Source organism: Schistocerca piceifrons, chromosome 2 (assembly GCF_021461385.2).
Source record: "Schistocerca piceifrons isolate TAMUIC-IGC-003096 chromosome 2, iqSchPice1.1, whole genome shotgun sequence".
Classification (NCBI taxonomy): Eukaryota; Metazoa; Arthropoda; class Insecta; order Orthoptera; family Acrididae; genus Schistocerca; species Schistocerca piceifrons.
Genome location: NC_060139.1, coordinates 757,303,444 through 757,325,142, shown reverse-complemented (window position 1 = coordinate 757,325,142; position 21,699 = coordinate 757,303,444). Strand labels below are relative to the sequence as shown.

General features: G+C 35.7%; 1 protein-coding gene across 1 annotated transcript in view; it reads left to right on the top strand.

The window, feature by feature from the left end:
* Positions 1 to 17,975, top strand: part of LOC124776786 (putative defense protein Hdd11) — a 52,826-nt gene extending 34,851 nt beyond the window's left edge. The window contains exon 4 of the mRNA XM_047251925.1: positions 17,463 to 17,975. Within this exon, the coding sequence (XP_047107881.1) occupies positions 17,463 to 17,532 (70 nt within the window). The 3' untranslated portion in view covers positions 17,533 to 17,975. The remainder of the gene's footprint in view (positions 1 to 17,462) is intronic.
* Positions 17,976 to 21,699: the final 3,724 nt, after the last annotated feature.

Here is a 21,699-nt window from a genome sequence, read left to right as displayed (position 1 = left end):
CTTCTACTCCATTGATGAATTTCTGAGGAAAACCAACTGATTTGTATATAAGTACAACATAACTTCTGCACAATTTCAGTGCAGTAATGTGTTCACTGAAAATTTGTGTGTGTGTGTGTGTGTGTGTGTGTGTGTGTGTGTGTGTGTGTGTAAGTATAATCTAACTTCTGCACCATTTCAGTGCAGTAATGTGTTCATTGTAAATAAGTATTACAGTAGTTGTATTACATGTTTCGTACCTTATAAATAAATATAAAACTTTTTTATTTTAAATTCAGTGCAATAGTATTTGTAAAATGACTCTTAGTGTTCATTAAAAAATGACGATCATTCCACTTGGGACCTGTGGAATGGTACATTAGCTTATTTGTTTTAGTTTAAATATTTGTCATGTATTGTTGTTTTTCTGACATGTTCCACATCCTGGAGGACCTCCTCACTACGGATCAATTGGAATGAAAGTAAATCTAATCTAATCTAATCTAATCTATAGTGTGTCATTGTAGACAACAATGAATGAAATTGTTGACATGTTTCACCACTGAAGAGTGGCCAGAGCACATTTTGGAGAAAAGTAGTTACTGCTGTTCATGACAAAGTGCCCAGAAGGACATTAAATATCATATGTATCCCCCAACATTGGGGAAGTGACTTTTAAGTAAAATGTCTCCCCTTTATGGGAATAAACATAATGAATGTATGAGCACAGGTTGTAGACACATGATTGGCAACATGTGGAAGTTTGGGTCATGCTCAGATAGCCAAACCGTAAGGCAACAGCTCACAATAAGCAGGAAATCCCAGTTCAAGTCATGGTCCAGAACAAATTTTCACTGTCGTCAGTCCATCTACAGCCGATGGTAGTCCATATTCACAGCTGTGAATACAGTTCATGTCATATTAACAGAATCTTCCGTCGGTTCTTGGTAGAACAACATTATAATAATAAATGAAAAGCACCAGTTTGCTTTTGTTCTACAATATTGTAGAACAAAAGCAAACTGGTACAGTTCATGTCCTTTGGACACACACAGTACTGGTGGTTTTTTCCCAGTTTGAGGGAAGAATTAAAATGTGTGGCATTTCACATCTAAGACAGAGACTGCTTTACACAATACCAAAAGCCATTTTTCTAAGATCTGAAGCATTTGGTGTGTTTGTTCATTGCAAAACCACTATAATAAATCAATCAATATGTTTTGTTGATTATTTTGATGCAATAGGCCATGTGACTTTTCCCCCTTGTTTCCACAAACGCAAATAAGCTGAAATAACATAATTATTTCCGACAAATAACTCTCTAACCTTGAGTGTATGAACTGATTCACTCAATCATAGTGAGCCCATCCAGAAGGGAACCTTTAGGGATGTGGAATGAACCAAGGTATACTTTACCAAAAAAGAAACAAAAAACAGAAACTTAGGCTGTGTATTGTATTAACAATAAACTGTGACTACACTACTTAACACTGTTCATTTTTATGCCATCTAAATTTAATACAACATAGTAGAAAGAAAGGTTTTACTTTGAAGAAATATACTGCTTCTTCAATTTTTATATATTTCCTTTTGGTAGCTTGATATTTATTTGATTACAATAATATTTTTCAAAGAAAATATTTACCTATATCTGTACGTACTGAATCTTATTTACAGTGGCCTGCATTACTACTCAACATACTGCTTTATAACAAACCATGCTACTTGCCATGTAGCTAACAGAACTTTTCAGTGCTTGACTCTAGATATTTTGGTAATTTGTAGGGAAAATGGCAAATGAGGTACGTTTTTAACTTTATTTATAAATAGTGTGGATTCCAATTGCCCACCTCCATAGCTGAATGGTCTGTGAGGCTGGCTGCCGTCTGGAAGACATGAGTTTGATTTTTGGCACTGCCAGGAATTGTTCCTTGGTGGGAGGACTGAAACAGGGTGCACTCAGCTTCATGAGGAGCTACTTGACTGAGCAGTAGCACCTCAAGGTCACAAAAACTGACAATGGCTGGGAGAGCAGTGTGGTGACCTCACACCCCTGCATACTACATCCAATGACACCATTAGTAGACAATAACATGGAGGTCAGTTGCTACAGATGGACACGCCAGGGCCTATGGACAGAATTTATGTTTTTCCAGGATTCCCATGACTCAGTACTGACCCTAAAACATATTTTGAAGATGGATTGAAGAAAGGCAAGCCTACATTTATAGCTTTTGTAGATTTAGAGCTTCTGACAATGTTGACTGGAGTACAATCTTTGAAATTCTAAAGCTAGCAGAGACAAAATACAGAGAGCAAAAGGATATTTACAATGTGTATAGCAAACAGGCTGCAGTTATAAGAGCTACAGGAGATGGAAGGAGGTGCAACGGTTGCAAAGTGAAAGAGATGTGGATGTAGCCTACATCTGACTATCATCTGTACATTGGCAATGTAGTAAAGAAAAACCAAGGACAGTTGAAATCTGGTTATAAGGTGAGCTCAACAAAAGTGAAGCAAGGGTAGTGGAATTTCATCAATTTAAATCAGGCAATACTGAAGGAGTTAGATTAGAAAATTGTGTACTTAAAGTAGTAGGTAAGTTTTGTTGCTTGTGCAGCAAAATAACTGAAGCTGGGCACAGGAGAGAAAACATACACTATGTGATCAAATGTATCCAGACACCTGGCTGAAAATGACTTACAAATTTGTGGCGCCCTCCATTGGTAATGTTTGAATTCAGTATTGTGTTGGCCCACCCTTAGCCTTGATGCCAGCTTCCACTCTCGCAGGCATATGTTCAATCAGGTGCTGGAAGGTTTGTTGGGCAATGGCAGCCCATTCTTCACAGAGAGCTGCACTGAGGAGAGATATTGATGTCAGTCAGTGAGGCCCGGCATGAAGTCGGTGTTCCAAACCATTCCAAAGGTGTTCTGTAGGATTCAGGTCAGGACTCTGTGCAGGCCAGTCCATTACAGGGATGTTATTGTCATGTAATCACTCCACCACAGGCCATGAATTATGAACAGGTGCTTGATCGTGTTGAAAGATGCAATCACCATCCCCGAATTGCTCCTCAACAGTGGAAAGTAAGAATGTGCTTAAAACATCAATGTAGGCCTGTGCTGTGATAATACCATGCAAAACAACAAGGGGTGCAAGCCCCCTCCATGAAAGACACAACCGCACCATAACACCATCGCCTCTGAATTTTACTGTTGGCACTACACACATTGGCAGATGATGTTCACCAGGCATTTGCCATACCCACACCCTGCCAAAGGATTGCCACATTGTGTACCATGATTCGTCACTCCACACAACATTTTTCCACTGTTCAATCATCCAATATTTAAGCTCCTTACACCAAGCAAGGCATCGTTTGGCATTGGCCAGCATGATGAGTGGCTTTGAGCAGTCGCTCGACCATGAAATCTAAGTTTTCTCACCTCCCGCCTAACTATCACAGTACTTTCAGTGGATCCTGATGCAGTTTGGTATTCCTGTGTGATGGTCTGGATAGATGTCTGCCTATTACACATTACAACCCTCTTCAACTTTCAGCAGTCTCTGTCAGTCAACAGATGAGGTCAGCCTGTACGCTTTTGTACTGTGTGTGTCCCTTCATGTTTCCACTTCACTATCACATCAGAAATAGTGGACCTAGGGATAATTAGAAGTGTCGAAATCTTGCATACAGATATTTAACACAAGTGACACCCAATCACGTGACCATGTGCAAAGTCTGTGAGTTCTGCAGAGCAACCCATTCTACTCTCTCATGATGTCTAATGACTACTGAGGTCGCTGATATGGAGTACCTGGCAGTAGGTGGCAGCACAATGCACCTAATATGAAAAACATATGTTTTAGGGGTTTTTCAGATACTTTTGATCACATAGTGTATTCTTTACTACTAAGGCACTTCAGTAATCAAGTCAGTTTAAGGATATCCTTGTTTTTGAGGGCATCTGGATACTTTTAATCACATAGTGTAAAATGCAGACTGGCAACAGCAAGAGAAACATTCCTGACAAAGAAGAATTTGTTAACATCTAATTTAAATCGAAGTGATAGGAAGTCTATTGTGAAGGTATTTGTCTGGATTGTAGCCTTTTATAGGTGTGAAATGCAGATGCTAAGCAGTTCAGCCAAGAAGAGAATAGTTTTTGAAATGTGGTAGTACTGAAGTATGCTGGACATTAGATATGTAGATAGAATAGCTAATGAGGAGGCACTGAAACAGACTGGAAAATGAAATTTATGGCACAACTTGACTAAAAGAAGAGATTGGTTGGTAGGCCATATCGTGAGGCGTCAAGGAATAGTTGCTTGTCAAGGGGTGGGGGTTAAAATTTTTAGAGTGAAACAAAGGCATGAATTGCAGTAGTTATTCAAAGATAAAGAGACTAGCACAAGACAGACGAGTGTGGAGAGGTACATGAAACCAGTCTTCTGACTGAAAACCACTACAGCAATAGTAATCTCCAATTTTGAGCTTTATGTTAGATTCGAGTTTGTTGAATATCTTCCCCCCTGGGCATATAACTTCATTCAGTGTAAATCAAGGTTCAGCTTTAACTGATTTTTATTGTCAACAAAACAAAACAAAACAAAAGTAATAGAGAATGTGATGGGAAGCCACTGTCAGAATTCCAAGATCTGAAAAAGGCTTCTTCAAGGCATATGGTTACAGTATCTACTCTACACCATGTTCTTACTACTCACTTTTGCTAAATAAATCCCCTATTTAATTTAAGTGCACTGATCCAGAAGATACATTTCATAAGACACTAAGGAACAAAATTATCCAAAATAAGCAAACACTCTTGGTTTTCATCCAACACAGTGAATTATGCTTATCAGGGCAAAACACTGAACTGAGCCTCTCGATTGCTCATCTATGTGTTGGCTCCATTTTAAATTATTATCCAACTGGAGTCAAGGAATGTTACACAGGATGTTTCATTTAGTGTGTGATTATTAATGTCTACTTCTGGTGATAACATGCCATTATTGCTTTTTAGAAATTACATAATATTATTCTTTGTTAGATTCAGGCTTAAACTGTTAGTTTTAATCGCTTTTAGGTTTGTTTGAGCTGTGTCTGATAAGACTGAGTCTGGTTTCTTAATTAATATGCTTGTGGATTTGCCAAGGAAACAAAATATATTAATGTCATAATTTTTCTTGTTACCTTTCCCATCACATCATTTATGAAGTCCTGTATTGTTTTCCCTTTGTAAAATTCCTTAAAAATGACAAAACTCGGGGGCAGTTAACATGTTCTGCCCTGTTATATGAATCAGTATTCTGTCATAGATCACTTTTTCAAACACTTTTGGAAAGGCTGGAATGAAATTTGACTGTAATTAGAGGTGGTTTGGTTATCTGCAGTTTTATAGTTGGATTTTACTACAGAAGGTTCAAGTCTTTCAGCTGATTTTTTCCCATGAATCACTGACTGATTACAAAGATAGCATATGGATAATCCTATCATGTCAGTGAAAGAGTTTAATAATCAGCAGAATTACTACTTTTTGGTGATCCAGTGAATTCTTTATTTTCCTTGTTGGCTATATTTATGACACTAATACTTACTGCTGGTCTATGTAGTGTTTGCCCAACTAAATCTAATGCATCTGTTTTGGTTGTTTATTAGTGGATGCACAATTCTCAGCCACTGTGAGAAAGTAATCTTTGAACTTGCTGACCAATGATTTGAAAGTGTCACCATTTTTACTGCGGCTGGTTTTGAGAGTGTAATTTCATTTAGATACTAATTTTTATTTGTTTTTTATTTAATAATTTCCAAATTATTTTTGGCTTATTCTTGGATGGCTTTATATTTTGAACATCAGCACAAGAACTCATGTAACAGTCAAAGTCCCTTGTTGAAATCTTACAGTCAATGACACAACTTGACAAAGATGACTGCATAGTCAAGAAGTTGACAAACATGCTCTAGATATCTATAGCTAACAATATTATGTAAAGAAAAGTTGCTACTCACCATGTGGTGGAGATGCTGAGTTGCAGATAGGCAGAACTAAAAGACTGGCACAAAAAAAGCTTTTGGCCAGTAAGGCCTTCATCAAAAATAGATGACAGATACACACACACACACACACACACACACACACACACACACACACACACTCACACAAATGCAACTCACACACATGTGACTATAGTCTCAGGCAATTGAGGCACCATTGCATGATGGGATTGGCAACTGGGTGGGGTAAGAAGGAGCTGTTGCCACTCCCATCACCCATTAGGGCTACACCTCACAGTGTGGGCTCAGTTGCCTGAGACTACAGTCACATGCGTGCGAGTTGCATTTGCATAAGTATGTGTGTGTATCTGTCATCCATTTTTGATTAAGGCCTTGCTGGCCAAAAGCTTTTTTTGTAACAGTCTTTTTGTTTTGCCTATCTGTGACTCAGCACCTCCACTATATGATAAGTAGCAACTTTCCTTTTCGTAATATTGTTACGTTCAATCCTGGATTTTCCATTGTTTGATAGATGATGGTATCTGGTGATGATGTGTGTAATTTGAGGAAAACCATTTATGGAATTTACCAGGCAGGTTGGCTGTGGCACACCAAATTGAATGCTACAATTTTCACCACAGAGGATCATATTCATCTTTCATTCAGGGAACTGGCTGGAGCTCTGATGTACATTGCTGTAACTACTTAGTCTGACATATCTTATGCAGTCAGTAAGTTAAATCAGTCAGAATATTATTCATTGGCAAGTTACTAAGTGAATCCTGAGAGATTTCAAATTAACAATCAACAGGAAGCTAATATATATCAAGGATAAATGTACCAAAACTGATGGAGCATTGTAAATGGTATAGAAATTCACCTTTTCCAAAGTAGTGATCTCATGATATTCAAACAATCAAGCAATTCACCAGTCATTATTCATTAAAGAACTGGGACTGAGGTACCTGTAAAATGTCTCTTTGTTCAAGAACAGTCACCCTGGTGGAAAGTTAGCATACAATCAAGTTTTCTCTCAAAGACATAATATATTCACATTAAGTTTCATTTAATATGTCAGGCTCTTTGAGAATTCCCACAAAAACTGGAATATCAGCCAACAGAAGACATCCATCCAAGCTTGAGAAGTGTGTTGCAGGGTGTGGTCATCAAGTCTAAAATTATCAAATCAAGACTTCTTTCTTAATTTATATCATGGCTGTAAAAACTGAGGGAGCACTTTAGAATTTAAACTGTTGCTGCTACATTCTTCCTTTAGTACTTTCAGATGTTTCTTTACTTGAATAGTTCTGCCTTTTTTCTTTTATTTACAATGTGCATTGTGACTCAGTTCTCTTTAACTTTGTGTGTAGTATACATACACAGTACAGTTGTTCTGACATTACATGTCATAGCCACATATCCGTAACGTCCCCATCACTTATTTCAGGTTTTTAACTTTGCTGGTATACAGACAGCTGTTGGTGTTCTGTGATATCAGTAAAGTGACATAAAAGGTTATATAAAGTAGCACACAAAAACAACAGCTGAGTAGCATAGGATGAAGGGAAGTGGCCTTTTCTTAAAGTACTATTTTCCCCTTAATATTTATGTATATATGCATTGAGTAAACTAAGAGTATTTTCTATGATTATCACTATGAGCAGATTAGCATTAGTTGTAATTGGTTGTTACTAGATTAGATTAGATTAGATTAGATTTACTTTCATTCCAATTGATCTGTAGTGAGGAGGTCCTCCAGGATGTAGAACATGTCAGAAAAATAATAATAGATGACAAATATTTACAACTGAAACAAATAAGATAATGTACCTTCCACAGGTCCCAAGTGGAATGATCATCATTTTTTTTATGAACACTAAATGAGAGAATCATTTTACAAACACTAATGCACTGAATTTAAAATAAAAAAGTTTTATTTATTTATAAGGTAATAAACATGTAATAGAACTACTATAATACTTATTTACAATGAACACATTACTGCACTGAGCTGGTGCAGAAGTTAGATTGTACTTACACACACACACACACACACACACACACTTATTTACAATGAACACATTACTGCACTGAAATTGTGCAGAATTTATATTGTACTTATATACAGATATACACAAAATCAGTTGGTTCTACTGAGAAATTCATCAATGGAGTAGAAGGAGTTGACCGCCAATAAATCCTTTGGGCTTCTCTTAAACTGAATTTCATTGGTTGTTAAGCTTTTTATGGCTGCTGGCAAGTTATTGAAAATGTGTGTTCCTAAATAATCACACCTTTTTGCACAAGAGTAAGTGACTTTAAATCCTTGTGAAGATTATTCTTATTTCTAGTATTTATTCCATGAATTGAGCTGTTGGTTTGAAAAAGTGATACATTTTTAATGACAAATTTCGTTAAGGAATAAATATATTGGGAAGCAGTACTTAGTATCCCTAGTTCCCTAAACAGGCTTCTGCAGGATATTCTTGAGTTCACACCACATATAACTCTTACTGCACATTTTTGTGCCCAGAAAACTTCAGCTTGGCTTGATGAATTACCCCAAAAAATAATCCCATATGACATTATGGAATGAAAGTAAGCATAGTACGACAGCTTTTTCATTTTTGTATCCCCAATGCCTGACACATTTCGCATTGCAAATAGAGATTTGTTAAGATGCTTCAGCAGTTCTGTGGTGTGCTCCTTGCAGTTGAATTTATTATCAAGCTGTAATCCCAAGACTGCTTCTATCTGCTTGACATGGTATGTTAGGCATATACTCGTGGGACACCCCTTACAAGTTCTGAACTGCGTGTAGTGCGTTTTTTCAAAGTTTAGTGACAAAGAATTGGCTTGGAACCTGTGATTAATGTCCACAAATATTTTATTAGCCAGTCTTTTTAAGACTACGCTTGATTTGCTATTTATTGCAATGTCTGTATCGTTGGCAAATAAAATGAACTTAGCATTTGGTAATGCTACAGATGAAAGGTCATTGATATAAACAAGAAAAAGTAAGGGCCCTAAAATGGAACTTTGTGGGACCCCACATGTAATTAGTTCCCAGTTGGATGATGCCTGATAGCGTAATACATGTCTCTTTCCTAATAACACCATTTGTTTCCTGCCAGAGATATAAGATTTGAACCATTAAGCAGCATTTCCTGTTACACCATAATATTCTAATTTACTTAAAAGGATATTGTGATTTACACAGTCAAATGCCTTTGACAGATCACAAAATATACCAGTTGCCTGCAATTTTTTGTCTAATGAATTAAGAACATTTTCACTGTAAGTGTAGGTAGCCTTCTCAATATCAGAACCCTTTAGAAATCCGAACTGCAAATTTGACAGTATGTTATTTGAGATAAGATGGTTATAAAGCCAATTGTACATTACTTTTTCTAAATTTTTGAGAATTCTGGCAAAAGTGAAATTGGACAGAAATTTGATGCTATTTCTTTATCTTCCTTCTTAAACAGTGGCTTAACTTAACCATATTTTAACCATTCAGGGAATATTCCACTGATAAACGACTGGTTACACAGATAGCTTTATATGTTACTTAACTCAGAATCACATTCTTTAATTAACTTTGTTGATATTTCATCATACCCACTATATGCTTTTGATTTTAAAGATTTTATGATGGAAATTATTTCTGCTGGGGTTGGGAGGGTCAAATTCATATTATGGAACTTACTTGAAATGTCTAATCTGAGGTATTCCATAGGAGCATCTACAGAATCTGACAACCCCATCTTTTCAGTAACAGTTATAAAATGTTTGTTAAAAAGTTCTGCAACACTATACACACCTGTCATCGATGTATCATTTACTCTTAATGCTATTTGTTCCTCTTCATGTCTGGTTCTACCAGTCTCCTACTTCACTATATTTTGTCATCTGATATGACTATCTTTTCCTTGTAATATATTTGCTTTGATGTCCGTATTACTTGTCTTTCATATTTTGCAGTATTTCTTGTAATGTGCTATAGCATCAACATCAGAACTGTTTCGGATTGACAGAAACAGTTTTCTTTTTGTTTTACAAGATACCCCTATTCCTTGAGTAATCCACGGCTTCTTTGTAGCCTTTGCTCTAACCTTGGTTAGTTTTGGAGAAAAATAACATAAGCACTTTATCAGCAAAAGTGTTGTATTTTTCACTCATGCCATGAGCACTGTAAACATTGTTCCAGTGAATGTCTCTGAGGAGTGTCCTAAAGTAATCAATTTTTAGCTTATTGATTAACATCTTGAGCTCAGATTTAACAGATTTTATATCCTGTTCGGTATAAACATTTAACAGAAGGAACTGCATGTCAAGGTCTGAGAGGTCATTAACTATTGGTTTTGTAACATAATTTTGTTCATTGGACTTTTCTGTAAAGATATTATCAATGGCTGTTTGTGAGCAATTGGCTACCCTAGTGGGAAACTTTACAGTGGGAATTAAGTTGAATGATAGTGTTACTAACTCAAATAAGTTCTTATTGGGAGAGTCGTTAAGGAAATCTACATTGAAATCACCAGCAACCACTATTTCTTTGTTTTTGGTTGTTAAATGGGCCAGTACAGCTTCAAGGTGGTTTATGAACAGATTAAAGTTACCTGCAGGTGCTCAATGTACACTTAATATTATGAAGGACTTTTTGTGAAATTCTACTTCTGTTGCACATGCTTCCATATGTTGCTCTAGGCAAAATTTATGAATGTCTATGTTCTTAAATTTATGACAGTTCTTAATGAATGTGGCAACTCCTTTCTCCAGTACTGCTCTACAAAAGTGAGATGCTAACCTAAATCCTGTAACACTTAAAAGTTCTATACCGTTGGTCACATGATCTTCAGAGAGGCAGATTATGTCAGATAGGTTTGAAGATTCTAATTCATCTATGCAGACAATTAATTCATTAATTTTATTTCTCAGTCCTCGAATATTTTGACGCAATAAAGATAGCTGACATTTCACATTGACTGAGTTAAAATTGGGTAAAGTTGAAATATCTGCTGACTGTTGAAAATTTTTAACCAATAGCTGTTTTTGCTGATGTAAAAAGCTAGAATTATGTGTTTTGGTTCCTTTCTCAAACTGAAGGTTTGTCTCAGTCCTAACCTCTCTTAAAATTTGGTTTCTTTCTATCCTCCCTACCCTAAAAAAGGGTCTTTTCTGAACCCTATAACCACTGGTATTTTATCACTCATGACAGTGCCTCCCCCTTTAACTTTCCTACTGTTTTCCCAGCCAGTTTGCCCTCCCCTTTCCTGTTGAGGTGAAGGTCATGCCTAGTATAATCCCACCTATTGAGAGAATCAATAGTAACCACACCAATGTGTGACCCTGCACCCAACATAAGCAGCTGTTCCAACTCCAAATTAACTCTTTTGACAGAAGAATTCAAATGAGGTCAGTCATGGTGCCCAAGAACAGATACAAACTCAACACTAGTATGCTTCAATGCTGATGCAATCTTTGCCAGGTCACACTGTGTACTGTACCCAGGATCTCTGTCAATACTATTACCTGCCTCACCCACTATAACCACAGTGTCTTCCTTAGTGAAATCTTTGCAAAGTGATCCTAAATCCTCTGTCACCTGCTCAAGACCAGCACAAGATTCAAAAAAATTGGTGACCTGGTATTCTGATCCTAGTTCATCCTGCAAAAGTTGGCCACACCTCTTGCATGGGAACTACCTAACAACAACACTTTCTTTCTCTTTACTGATTTCCCTACATTCTTACTTTTCAATTTGCTGCTGAAAGTTTGTTGTGCCCTGTTTACACCTGAAACTGCTTGAGGCTCACCAGCTTCTAACTGAAGCAATGGATCAAATCGATTTTCTACATTCACCACGAAGCTGTCAGACAAAGTTCTAGGCCTGTTCCTCCTGTTGCCTGTTGCTACTTCCCACCTCTCTTTACCCTTCTCCCTTCTTAATCTGTCAAGATCTCCCCTGGCCTTGTCTAACTCAACCTGAAGGGTGGCAATTTTCCCCTCCTGTTCTAGTATCTTCCTGTCTATACTACATATCCTACAAAACCACTGATGAGTCTCATTTACTTCCCCTATTCCCACGCCACTACAGTCACCCACATGGAAAAAACTACAGCACCCATCACACCAAAGCCCCGACCTAACAATTCTATGACAAGTCAAGCACTTTTCACTCATGATAAACGTAATAGTTTATTGAGAATAAGGCAGTTAAATTACAGATAAACACAAAAATATGGTTCCACAAATTTGGCCTACACGCGACTGTGTGTAAACAAAAACAACAGTGCAAAGTTTCTGAAACAACAACTTAAACTTTACGCTACTTCCCGGAAATGTGAGTTAAATAATGAAGAGGTACGCTGCAGTTAAATTGCTGGAGAGAACAAAGAGCAACTAAACGAAATTCTATTGACTTGCTGCGGCAAAACGTAAACGGAAAATACGACTGTACAATCTTTTCGCGTTTTCTGCTATATTACGTAAATAAAAATGAAACCTTTAATGGTACGCTTAAAAAGCACACTAATGCACCTATTTACCATGTAATCAGTACTAAACTATTTGTTTTTATAATCTAAAATGACTTAACTTTACGAGAACACCAAAACTCGTGCTAGTCGCCTGGCTGCAGGCTACCGTATACTCTATAGATGTAGCCTGCTGTGGGTGCTTGACATATAATTTGTCTCAGTTCATATCCTCAAAGGCTGCCCTTCATGATGGAGTTCAGAGAACGTGATGTGTGTATGAATAAATGAAAGGTTTTGCAATCTTCAGACAATTAGAACTAATTTAGAGAGACAATCTAGTAATCTATAAAATTGACAAAAACTAAGTAGGAGAAAAAAAGTGAAGTTCCAGAAAGTAAACTCATGTTAAGTAGTGTGGAAGGGAGGATTGCTGTGTATCAGCACTGCTGTTTAAATTGTACACCAAAGAAGCAATGAAGGAGGTAAAGTGAAAATTTGGAAGTGAAGTGAAAGTGCTCAGCAAAAATATATGATAATAGTCAAGATAACATGGGCCATCTGGCTGAAAGTAAGGAACACCTGCTGAATGGAGCAGACAGCATACTTAGTAGGTAATATGGCTTAAGGATAAACAAAACTAAAGCAGAGGTTAAGAAAAGTAATAGAAAGACAGAAAGTTCCATCCTAACATACTTAACATCAAAATTAGGAATGACGTAATGGGGTTTGTTTGGAATTAGATAACCACACAGGACACTGGTGTTCTTCAGCACATTAATTATGAAAATTAATGGGCTGCCTAAATCTTTGAGTAGCCTTTTTAAGGAGTTCTTACATTCGCTACCCAACACATTAACTCCTCAATGGCTTTTGCTGCTGATACAAGAAATTAATTTCAGCTGAATTGTGATCTACACAAAACACAAAAAAAATTGTATATAAACTTGGCCTCTATGTCTAGGGTTCATAGAGAAAATATTTAACAGGTCCCCATCAAAGACAAAACAAGAAATTGAGGATCCCAACCACTCCAAAAGAAAATTAAATATGTACCTCATGAGCTATTTTATCGACAAATTATCTGAATATTTAAAGATTGAAAATTTTTGTTAGCTGTATCTCAAGTAGCAGGGTTCATTGTAAAGGTGTATGACAAGTAGTTATGTACTGTAAACAGGGTTCCTTATTTTAAGATATAGTTGAATATTTTCTTTTGAAACACACCATTGTAATCAAGTAAATATTAAGCTTCCAATTGGACAGAAGCACTATCAGGCAACAGGTGTTTTCAAATTAGCAACCTTTTTTCTACCTAATTTAGTGACTAATTTAGTGACTGGGAAGAAATCACAAAGGAAGGCCCTGGGTTCAATTTTGGGCCCGCTCCTATGCTTTATATATGTGAATGACCTTCCACTTATCATTCAGCAAACAGAATTGGAGCTTCTTGGAGACAATACTAGTGTTATAATAAATCCCATTAGAGAGACAGCAACAGAAGAGATGGCAAATGATATTTTCCAAAGAATTATAAAGTGGTTCTCAGAAAATGGACTCTCCCTCAGTTTTGAAAACGATACACTATATTCAGTTCTGTACATCTAATGGTCATACCAACAATTGATGTAGCACATGAACAGGAATCAGTAAATAGGGTAGAATGCTCCAAATTTTTGGGTGTACATAATGATGAAAATTAGAAGAAGCATATTACTGAGTTTCTTGAAGAATTAAGTTCAGGTATGTTTGCTCTTCATATAATTCCTAGTCTTGGAAACAAACAAATCAATCTCCTGACATTATTTGTGTATTTACACTCAGTAATATCCTATGGAATACTTTTCTGGGGTAAATCATCACTTAAAAAGAAAGTATTGACTGCACAAAACCAAGCATTTTTCAAGGAGCTAGGTATTTTAACTGTGCTTTCACAAAGCAATAATAAAGTCCATACCTACAACACTAGAAGGAAAAATTACCGGTATGACCAACTATTAAAGCTGCCAGTAGCTTGTAAAGGAAATCAATATGTATCAACAAAAGCCTTTGATCATTTAACCAATAACATATTAAGTTTTAAATCTAACTTCAGATCATTTGTCCTGGACAGCTACTTCTAGTCCACTGACAAATTTCTACTTAAAAACTGGTAGCCTGTAAACAAAACACCTTGTTTTTAATTGTAGGACTAAAATAATAATGTGTTCATTAATGTTAACCCTAATCATGTATATATATCCTCTAAACTGACTCATTCCACATCATTTTGAAAAAAAAAATCATTCAAATGTTATATGGAATATGTAACTAACTTAACATGAACAGCATTAAATAGTATAGTGATTTCTGTTGTTTGTCTTTTGTTAATGTGCACCTTGACTTGTTTCACATCCGTAGAAGTTCTCCTTTTTGATGGGATCTGCTGAAAATTAGTGAATGGATGAGTGATTCAAAAATAGAAAAAGTGAAAGACTTCTCCTATCTAGGAAGCAAGGTTATACAGGATGACTGAAACAATGAGGATAATATAAGAATTATCTGCACAGACAAAGAATACTATCTCAAATATAACAGCTCTCATAGTGTGAAATACTGATACATTACTGAGGATATAATTTCTCTAAATCTACATCTAGATGTAGACTGATTGTATGGATGTGAAAAACAGATCATGGGAAATTCAGAGAAAAATAAAATAAAACCACTTGAAATTTGGCATTATTGAATAATGTTAAAAGTAAGTGAACATCTTAAATATGAAATATGGAGGTCCCAAAGAGAACGGGCAAAAAAAAAAAAAAAAAAGGTTGGAAAAGGTAATTGTTGGCTTCAAAATAGTTGTCAATTGGTTTTAAAAAAAATTATATGCATATGTGTTTCATGAAGAGTGAACATGGTTTCACAAAATAAGTGCTTGCATGATTCATATTGATCTTACAGAGTTCTTTAATCATGACACGTATGGAAAAATTGGCTCCAAAATTCAGGTGTGTCTTATACCACACCCAAAATTAATATAAAAATGTCCACTGTTTGATTTAAAATTTCCACCAGTCTTAAAAATGTCTGCAGGAGACCTGTCTCTATCCAGCAACATTAGATTCAACTGGGGCAGCAACAGTGTACCAATGCAATGAACATGAGTTGCGGGGATTCACAAGCTTGATAACACTGTCTCCCTCTCACCCCGCCATCACAAACCCAGAACACTGTCTAGTCTATGATGCATTATTGCAGTCTATGGTCCCAGTGAACTCGAATTGAAAGTGATTTGTGTTATCAGTAATAGTACAATATATTTGTTAGTAGCTAGTTTGATAATGGAAAAAAAAATAAAAGATATTCATATAATGTGGGCCACAAATTGAAACCAATAGCCTATGCAGAATAACATGGAAACAGACCAGCTGTGTGGCATTTCAGCATTCCACCAACACAAAAAACTGTTCGCAATTGGTGGGCTAGTACATCTACATCTACCTGGATACTCCCCAAATCACACATAAGCACCTGGCAGAGAGTTCATCAAACCACAATGAAGAACTGAAAGAAATGAAGAAGACTAAATGTGCAAATGGAGGTCTGACTGCAAAATGGCCAAACTAGAAGAAGACATATTGAAATGGATTCAAGGACACCATCAAAATGGCATTGGAATTAATACAAGAATGATTCAAATACACGCTCAGAAGCTGGTACTACAGTGGAACTTAACAGACTTTAAGGGTGGAGATGGTTGGTGCTAAAGGTTTATGAAGTGTCGTGGACTTAGCATGCAAATCAAAACCAAAGTATCTCAGGAAATGCCACAAGAGTATGAAGAGAAAATATTATCTTTCATTGCATTATTATTCAACATCGAAAGAAATCCAGTGTGGAACTATGCCATATAGTGAAAATCAATGAAACTTCTCTAAAATTTTACATGCTGATTAACAGAACTACTACCATGAAAGGTGCTGAAATTGTAACTATGAAAATAAGTTCACATGAAAAAGTGCACTACACTGTGGTCCTTTCACGTTGTGCTGATGGTGCTAAACTTAATCCAATGATAATTTTCAATGGCAAAACAATGCAAAAACCTTCTGAAACACCGCCAGATGTTGTTGTTCACTATGTGACAAGAGTTGAATGGATCAGGCTGGTATGAAATTTTGGATTAACAGAGTGTGGGAGAGAAGGAAAGATGCTTTATTGAAGAAGAATTCTCTTCTTGTGTTAGATCAATTTAGTAATCATTTGAAAAATTATGTGACAGAGATTTTGGGAGGACTTACTTCACAATTACAAACTCTTGATGTCTTGATAAATAAACCATGTAAAGAGTATATGAAAGGGGAATGGAACAAATGCATGACATATGAAACCCAACATGAATTCACACTGCAGGGAGCTTTAAAACAATCTTCAATCAAACAAGTGTGTCAGTGGATAAAACAGTCATGGTCTAGAGAGAGAGGAGATATTATTGCTAAATCTTTCAAGAACTGCAACATAAGTGATGCTCTTGATGCCAGTGAAGACCATCTTACATATGAAGAGGACAACAGTGATGTTGAAGATAAGAAGAAGAAGAAGAAAGTTCAGATGATAATTTTCAGGCATTTTAAAGATCAGTTCAGTTTTATAAACTAAGATTTTTTTTTTTTAGTCTGGCTTTGCAATCTATTGATAAGAATGGTAAATTTAAAAAAAAAAATGCTTAAAAATTATCGTGAGTTTTGCAGCCCGTAGCGACTTACAGTCCATAAAAGACGGTAACTGACCTCTCTGCTTTTCCCAGCCATACAGGATATTGGTGCTCTTCAGTGGATTAAGAAAATTAATGGGATGCTTATTTTAATTAAGTAATCTGCATGTTTACAAAATATCAGCTCACATCATCTCAATAGTTCTGAAGTTATTGATTGTAAATTAGTCTTTAATGATATTATAAACCAAAGTGTATCAATGTTAACCTGTTTGTATCCTTTGTCTTATTGATAATTTTTTTTTCACAGATGTACAGTTGCTAAAGATGGAGGTACCTTCTGGGTTGCTGAGAAATCTGAGCCTATTTCAGTGAAGTAGATGCAAGCAGTGAGTGCTTTCTATACAGTACTGAAACTGTGGGAAACACTTTAATACCACATGAACAAGAAATGAAAACTCTTAAAGTTCAATGAGACTGTCAGCCCATGGCTGATGGAACTTTTCTCATGAAACAATCTTTGTGAAATCACAAGGAACATGTTAGGCAAAATGATGATATCTAACACTAAAATATTAAATGCAACTTTCCACAATGTGACACATTGTTTATTTACAGAAGCTAAAGGACTGAAAGTGTATTTATGGGTAAATAAGTGTGAAATAGACAGACACTAGTCGAAAATGAAAATCAGTATAATGAGTACACCATATGTTCAAACTAAAATGACTAAGAACTGTTCAGGTGTAATAAATGGAGGACATCAGTGAAGCTGTGTATGTCATCAAGAAATGTTTCACAAATACAGAATTCCCAAAACAAATTAGAATTTTCTATTTTCAACAACACAGTTGCAAATAATTCCAGAAAATATAATTTTCAATGACATGAAAAGAATTAGAGTATGATATTCTTAGGTAATTGCAGATCAAAAGTTTAACAACAATTTGGCCTAAATGTAAAGACTCTTCATGAGACAAATATATCTGGAAACCTCATTCTACATATATTACTGTATTACTTACTTCCATGCTGTTTAAAATTAATTTTTTAAACATAATCTTACATTTCTTTCAGTGGAACACATTTAATCACCTATAAAACATAAAACAACAAATATTTGCCTTTATTTTGTGATATCAAACTAACTACTTTAAGTTAATAACAGCTACAGTGGTAAACAATACTAAGAGATGTGGTGGAGAATAAGGAAAAAAATAGAATGTGAAAAATTATGTAAATATGGGAAGAAAACATTGGCTAAGTCAAGAGCACCAAGTAAATTCTAATGGAAGATGAACCAGAAAATATTTGTAATAGAATTTTATTATTTATGATAAATGCTGTAGGGAAGTCACCCTGCAAGTTACTATGACACATTATTGTCACTTCTCTTGAAGGTAAGTACTGAGCAGCAACTATGTCTCACAATTTTATAGCTTACTTGAGAGAATTTTCCTTTTGGTATAAGACCATGTTAAATATCAAATGTCATATTTATTACTCAGAATGTCAGTCTTACTGCAGCTGGTAGTGTAACAAACACAGATACAGGTAGTAAACAGAGGACATGTTGCAATCAATGCAATGCACAATGAACCCTCTATACATTTTCTTTCCATTGCATCACATACACAGCTGCACACTGCGCGCTGCCTTCTGGAGTGCTGTTTCTTTTCTGTAGGTTGTATGAGCTTCCTGAGACACTCAGTAATGTCATACATTTCTGACATTTCCTGGCTGTCCAGCTTTTAGAAAACATGAAAACCACAGAACCATTTGATTGGTTGGTTTGGGGTGTAAAGAGACCAAACTACAGGGTCATCCATCTCTTTTTCCTCATGCAAACAAGGCTCAAGTTAAAACAATTCCCAAAAGGACTCAGGGAAAGGAAAAGGGTGGAAAAGTAATGGGGAACTGCTCGGAAAGAGAAAACAAAAGAAGCTAACCAAAAGAGGAAAATGTACACTAACTGGAAAACTAGTAGAAGGTATTAAAATAATATATCTACTAGGTGATGTATAAAAATTATAAGTTGTCAGACAATATCTTGTGTTAAAAATGGTTTCATCAGTATCATTATAACTTGTACAGACATATGAAGATCTTTGAATTAAGCACTGAAGTGATTAAAGTAAAATATTTAACAAAATCTTATTATTTATTTAAACATTTTTTTTGTTACAGCTTGATTAGAGTTTATTTAAAGTTTAGTTTATTAATTAAGCGTTTCTTTATATTTATAAACTGCTTTTGTTGAAGCTAACAGATATCAAAACTTGCTAGAAATCACTGTGCTAGGTTCTGAGGGTCTTGTAGACCTGCAGCAACTCAGCCAAAATTTTCTCAGTTACCTGTAACCTAGAAATATGCTTTAACTGTCCTCATAGAATCAGCAGAGTTTGCATAGGTCCAAGTACAGTTCTGTGATGAGATTTGAATTGCCTTTATGGCACCATAGGATTTCATAAATCAGAAAATGGGAAAATAATATTCCCAAAAGAGTAAATCACCATGTAAGCAGATTCTATGGGTGTAGTCCATAGCCACAATATTAAATCAGTCACTTTTTAAAGAAATAAACTGCTTTATGACATTTTCAGTAAGAAAATATATCCTTCACACCATTTGCAACACTGAAACTGAATTAACTTAAGACAACCTTTAATGGCTGCTGGAAACAATACCCTTATTAAAAACATTGAGACTAACATCAATATGCATACTTTTTCATCAGATTTCAAGACAAAAATGTGAGTCTCTTCACCAGATTAACATAGCACGGAAATTTTCTTTCCACAATGTAGCTCTAGAGTTCAAAGTGTGTAAACCTCTCTCACAGTTGATTTATATTTCTTGCCCTACAACAAGTAAAAACTGTTTGAAAATACAGAAGGTCACTGATTCTGTGTACATGTCACAGAAATCAGAATTTCCTTTTTCATATATGCAAATGACACCAACACAATTATGATATACTATATGGTCCCTCGTGGCAGTGAAATTTTGTTTTAGGAACATTTTGCATCCACTAAGGACTGTGTCATGTTCAAAAACATGTTTTGTTTGTAATGATTTCTAAAGGGCACGATTGACTGCTTACAACAATATTTGTAGCTTACTAGGTAGCTAGTAATAAAGTGCTACCATTTTATAAAAAAGGTTGAAAATTATATTTACTAATTGCTTTTGTAGCATATTAAGTGATTAGTATGGCCATTGCCATTTATTTACAAAGAATGTGCCATTCAGGCAAGAGTTCCAAGTAAAACCTGGAACAAAGCTCACTCAACCATGTTTCCCATTCAGTAATTTACAAAGGTGTTAATCAGGAATGATATTCATGCACAATCATATAAAGTTGTTTCAAGTTCTTTGCAGCAAATAGATAATAATATGTTGTTGTATGTTGAGAGGAAATCATTTTGTACATTTGGTTGCAACAAAGTGTGTTAATTTTGCATTAAGTTTTGTAAATATTCTTGGTGGAGCCAAATGGGTCAACACTGGCACACGAAAATAAAGCATCTGGTTTAGTAATACACTGAAGGAGGCATTGGCACAACATCATGTGGTCCATTTGATTTATTACATACTTAAACAGTACATTGAAGTTTGGCTGAAGACCTAAATGGGGAGATGAAGAAAGTCCTTGACATCAGACCAAGGATGATTTTCAGACAGGAAGATAATGGGATCAGACCTCATAGCACCACACTTACAATGTGATGTGAGAACATGGAACAGTTCATGCATATATAAGCACTTTTTAAAGGTTAATTTCCTATAAAAGAATGGGATAAGCACTTATGATTTGACCATCTTGTATCTGTTCTGAATGGTTAGATTAGGAAGTAGCGTGTTATAAAAAAGTGTAGCTCTGCTTTCATATCTGGTAACCTTTTAAAAGAACACCAATGTTCCATGATTTATCACTTGTAAACCAGAGAGAACCTGATCGACAATCTCTGGTTGCCCTTGGAACACTGACAATATCATACCTCTGTCATATAGCTACACCCATGTAGTTATCGGTGACTATCACAATTATTGCACAAGCTGAAGTTTTGTTTCCACACACCTGTATTTACTCATGGCACTGCAAATGCATAATTTCATTAACTGGATAGTGTTTATCATAACGCCTCACAGCACTCCATCATAAGTTCATTGTTGGTAATTATAATTTGTGATGACTTCACACTTGTAAGTTGGTTGGTTGGATAGTTTGTAGATTAAAGGGATTAAACTGCAAGGTTATCAGTCCCTTTTCCCTTAGTCACACAGGTCTCAGATTAAAACCATACCCTAAAAGAATCCTATTGTCTGAAATTAAATATAATGATAAAAACCTCATTCACAGTTAAAACTTTTATGTTAGCTGTTAAGGCATTGACATCAAAAATCAAAGGAAGCGCATCTGGGAAATTAAAAGTCCACCTCAGGGCTGCTAAATTTGGACAGTCCAACAAGATGTGGACCACTCTCAAATGTTAACCACATCGACACTGAGGTAGGTCCTCACAATGTAGGAAGTGACCATGAGT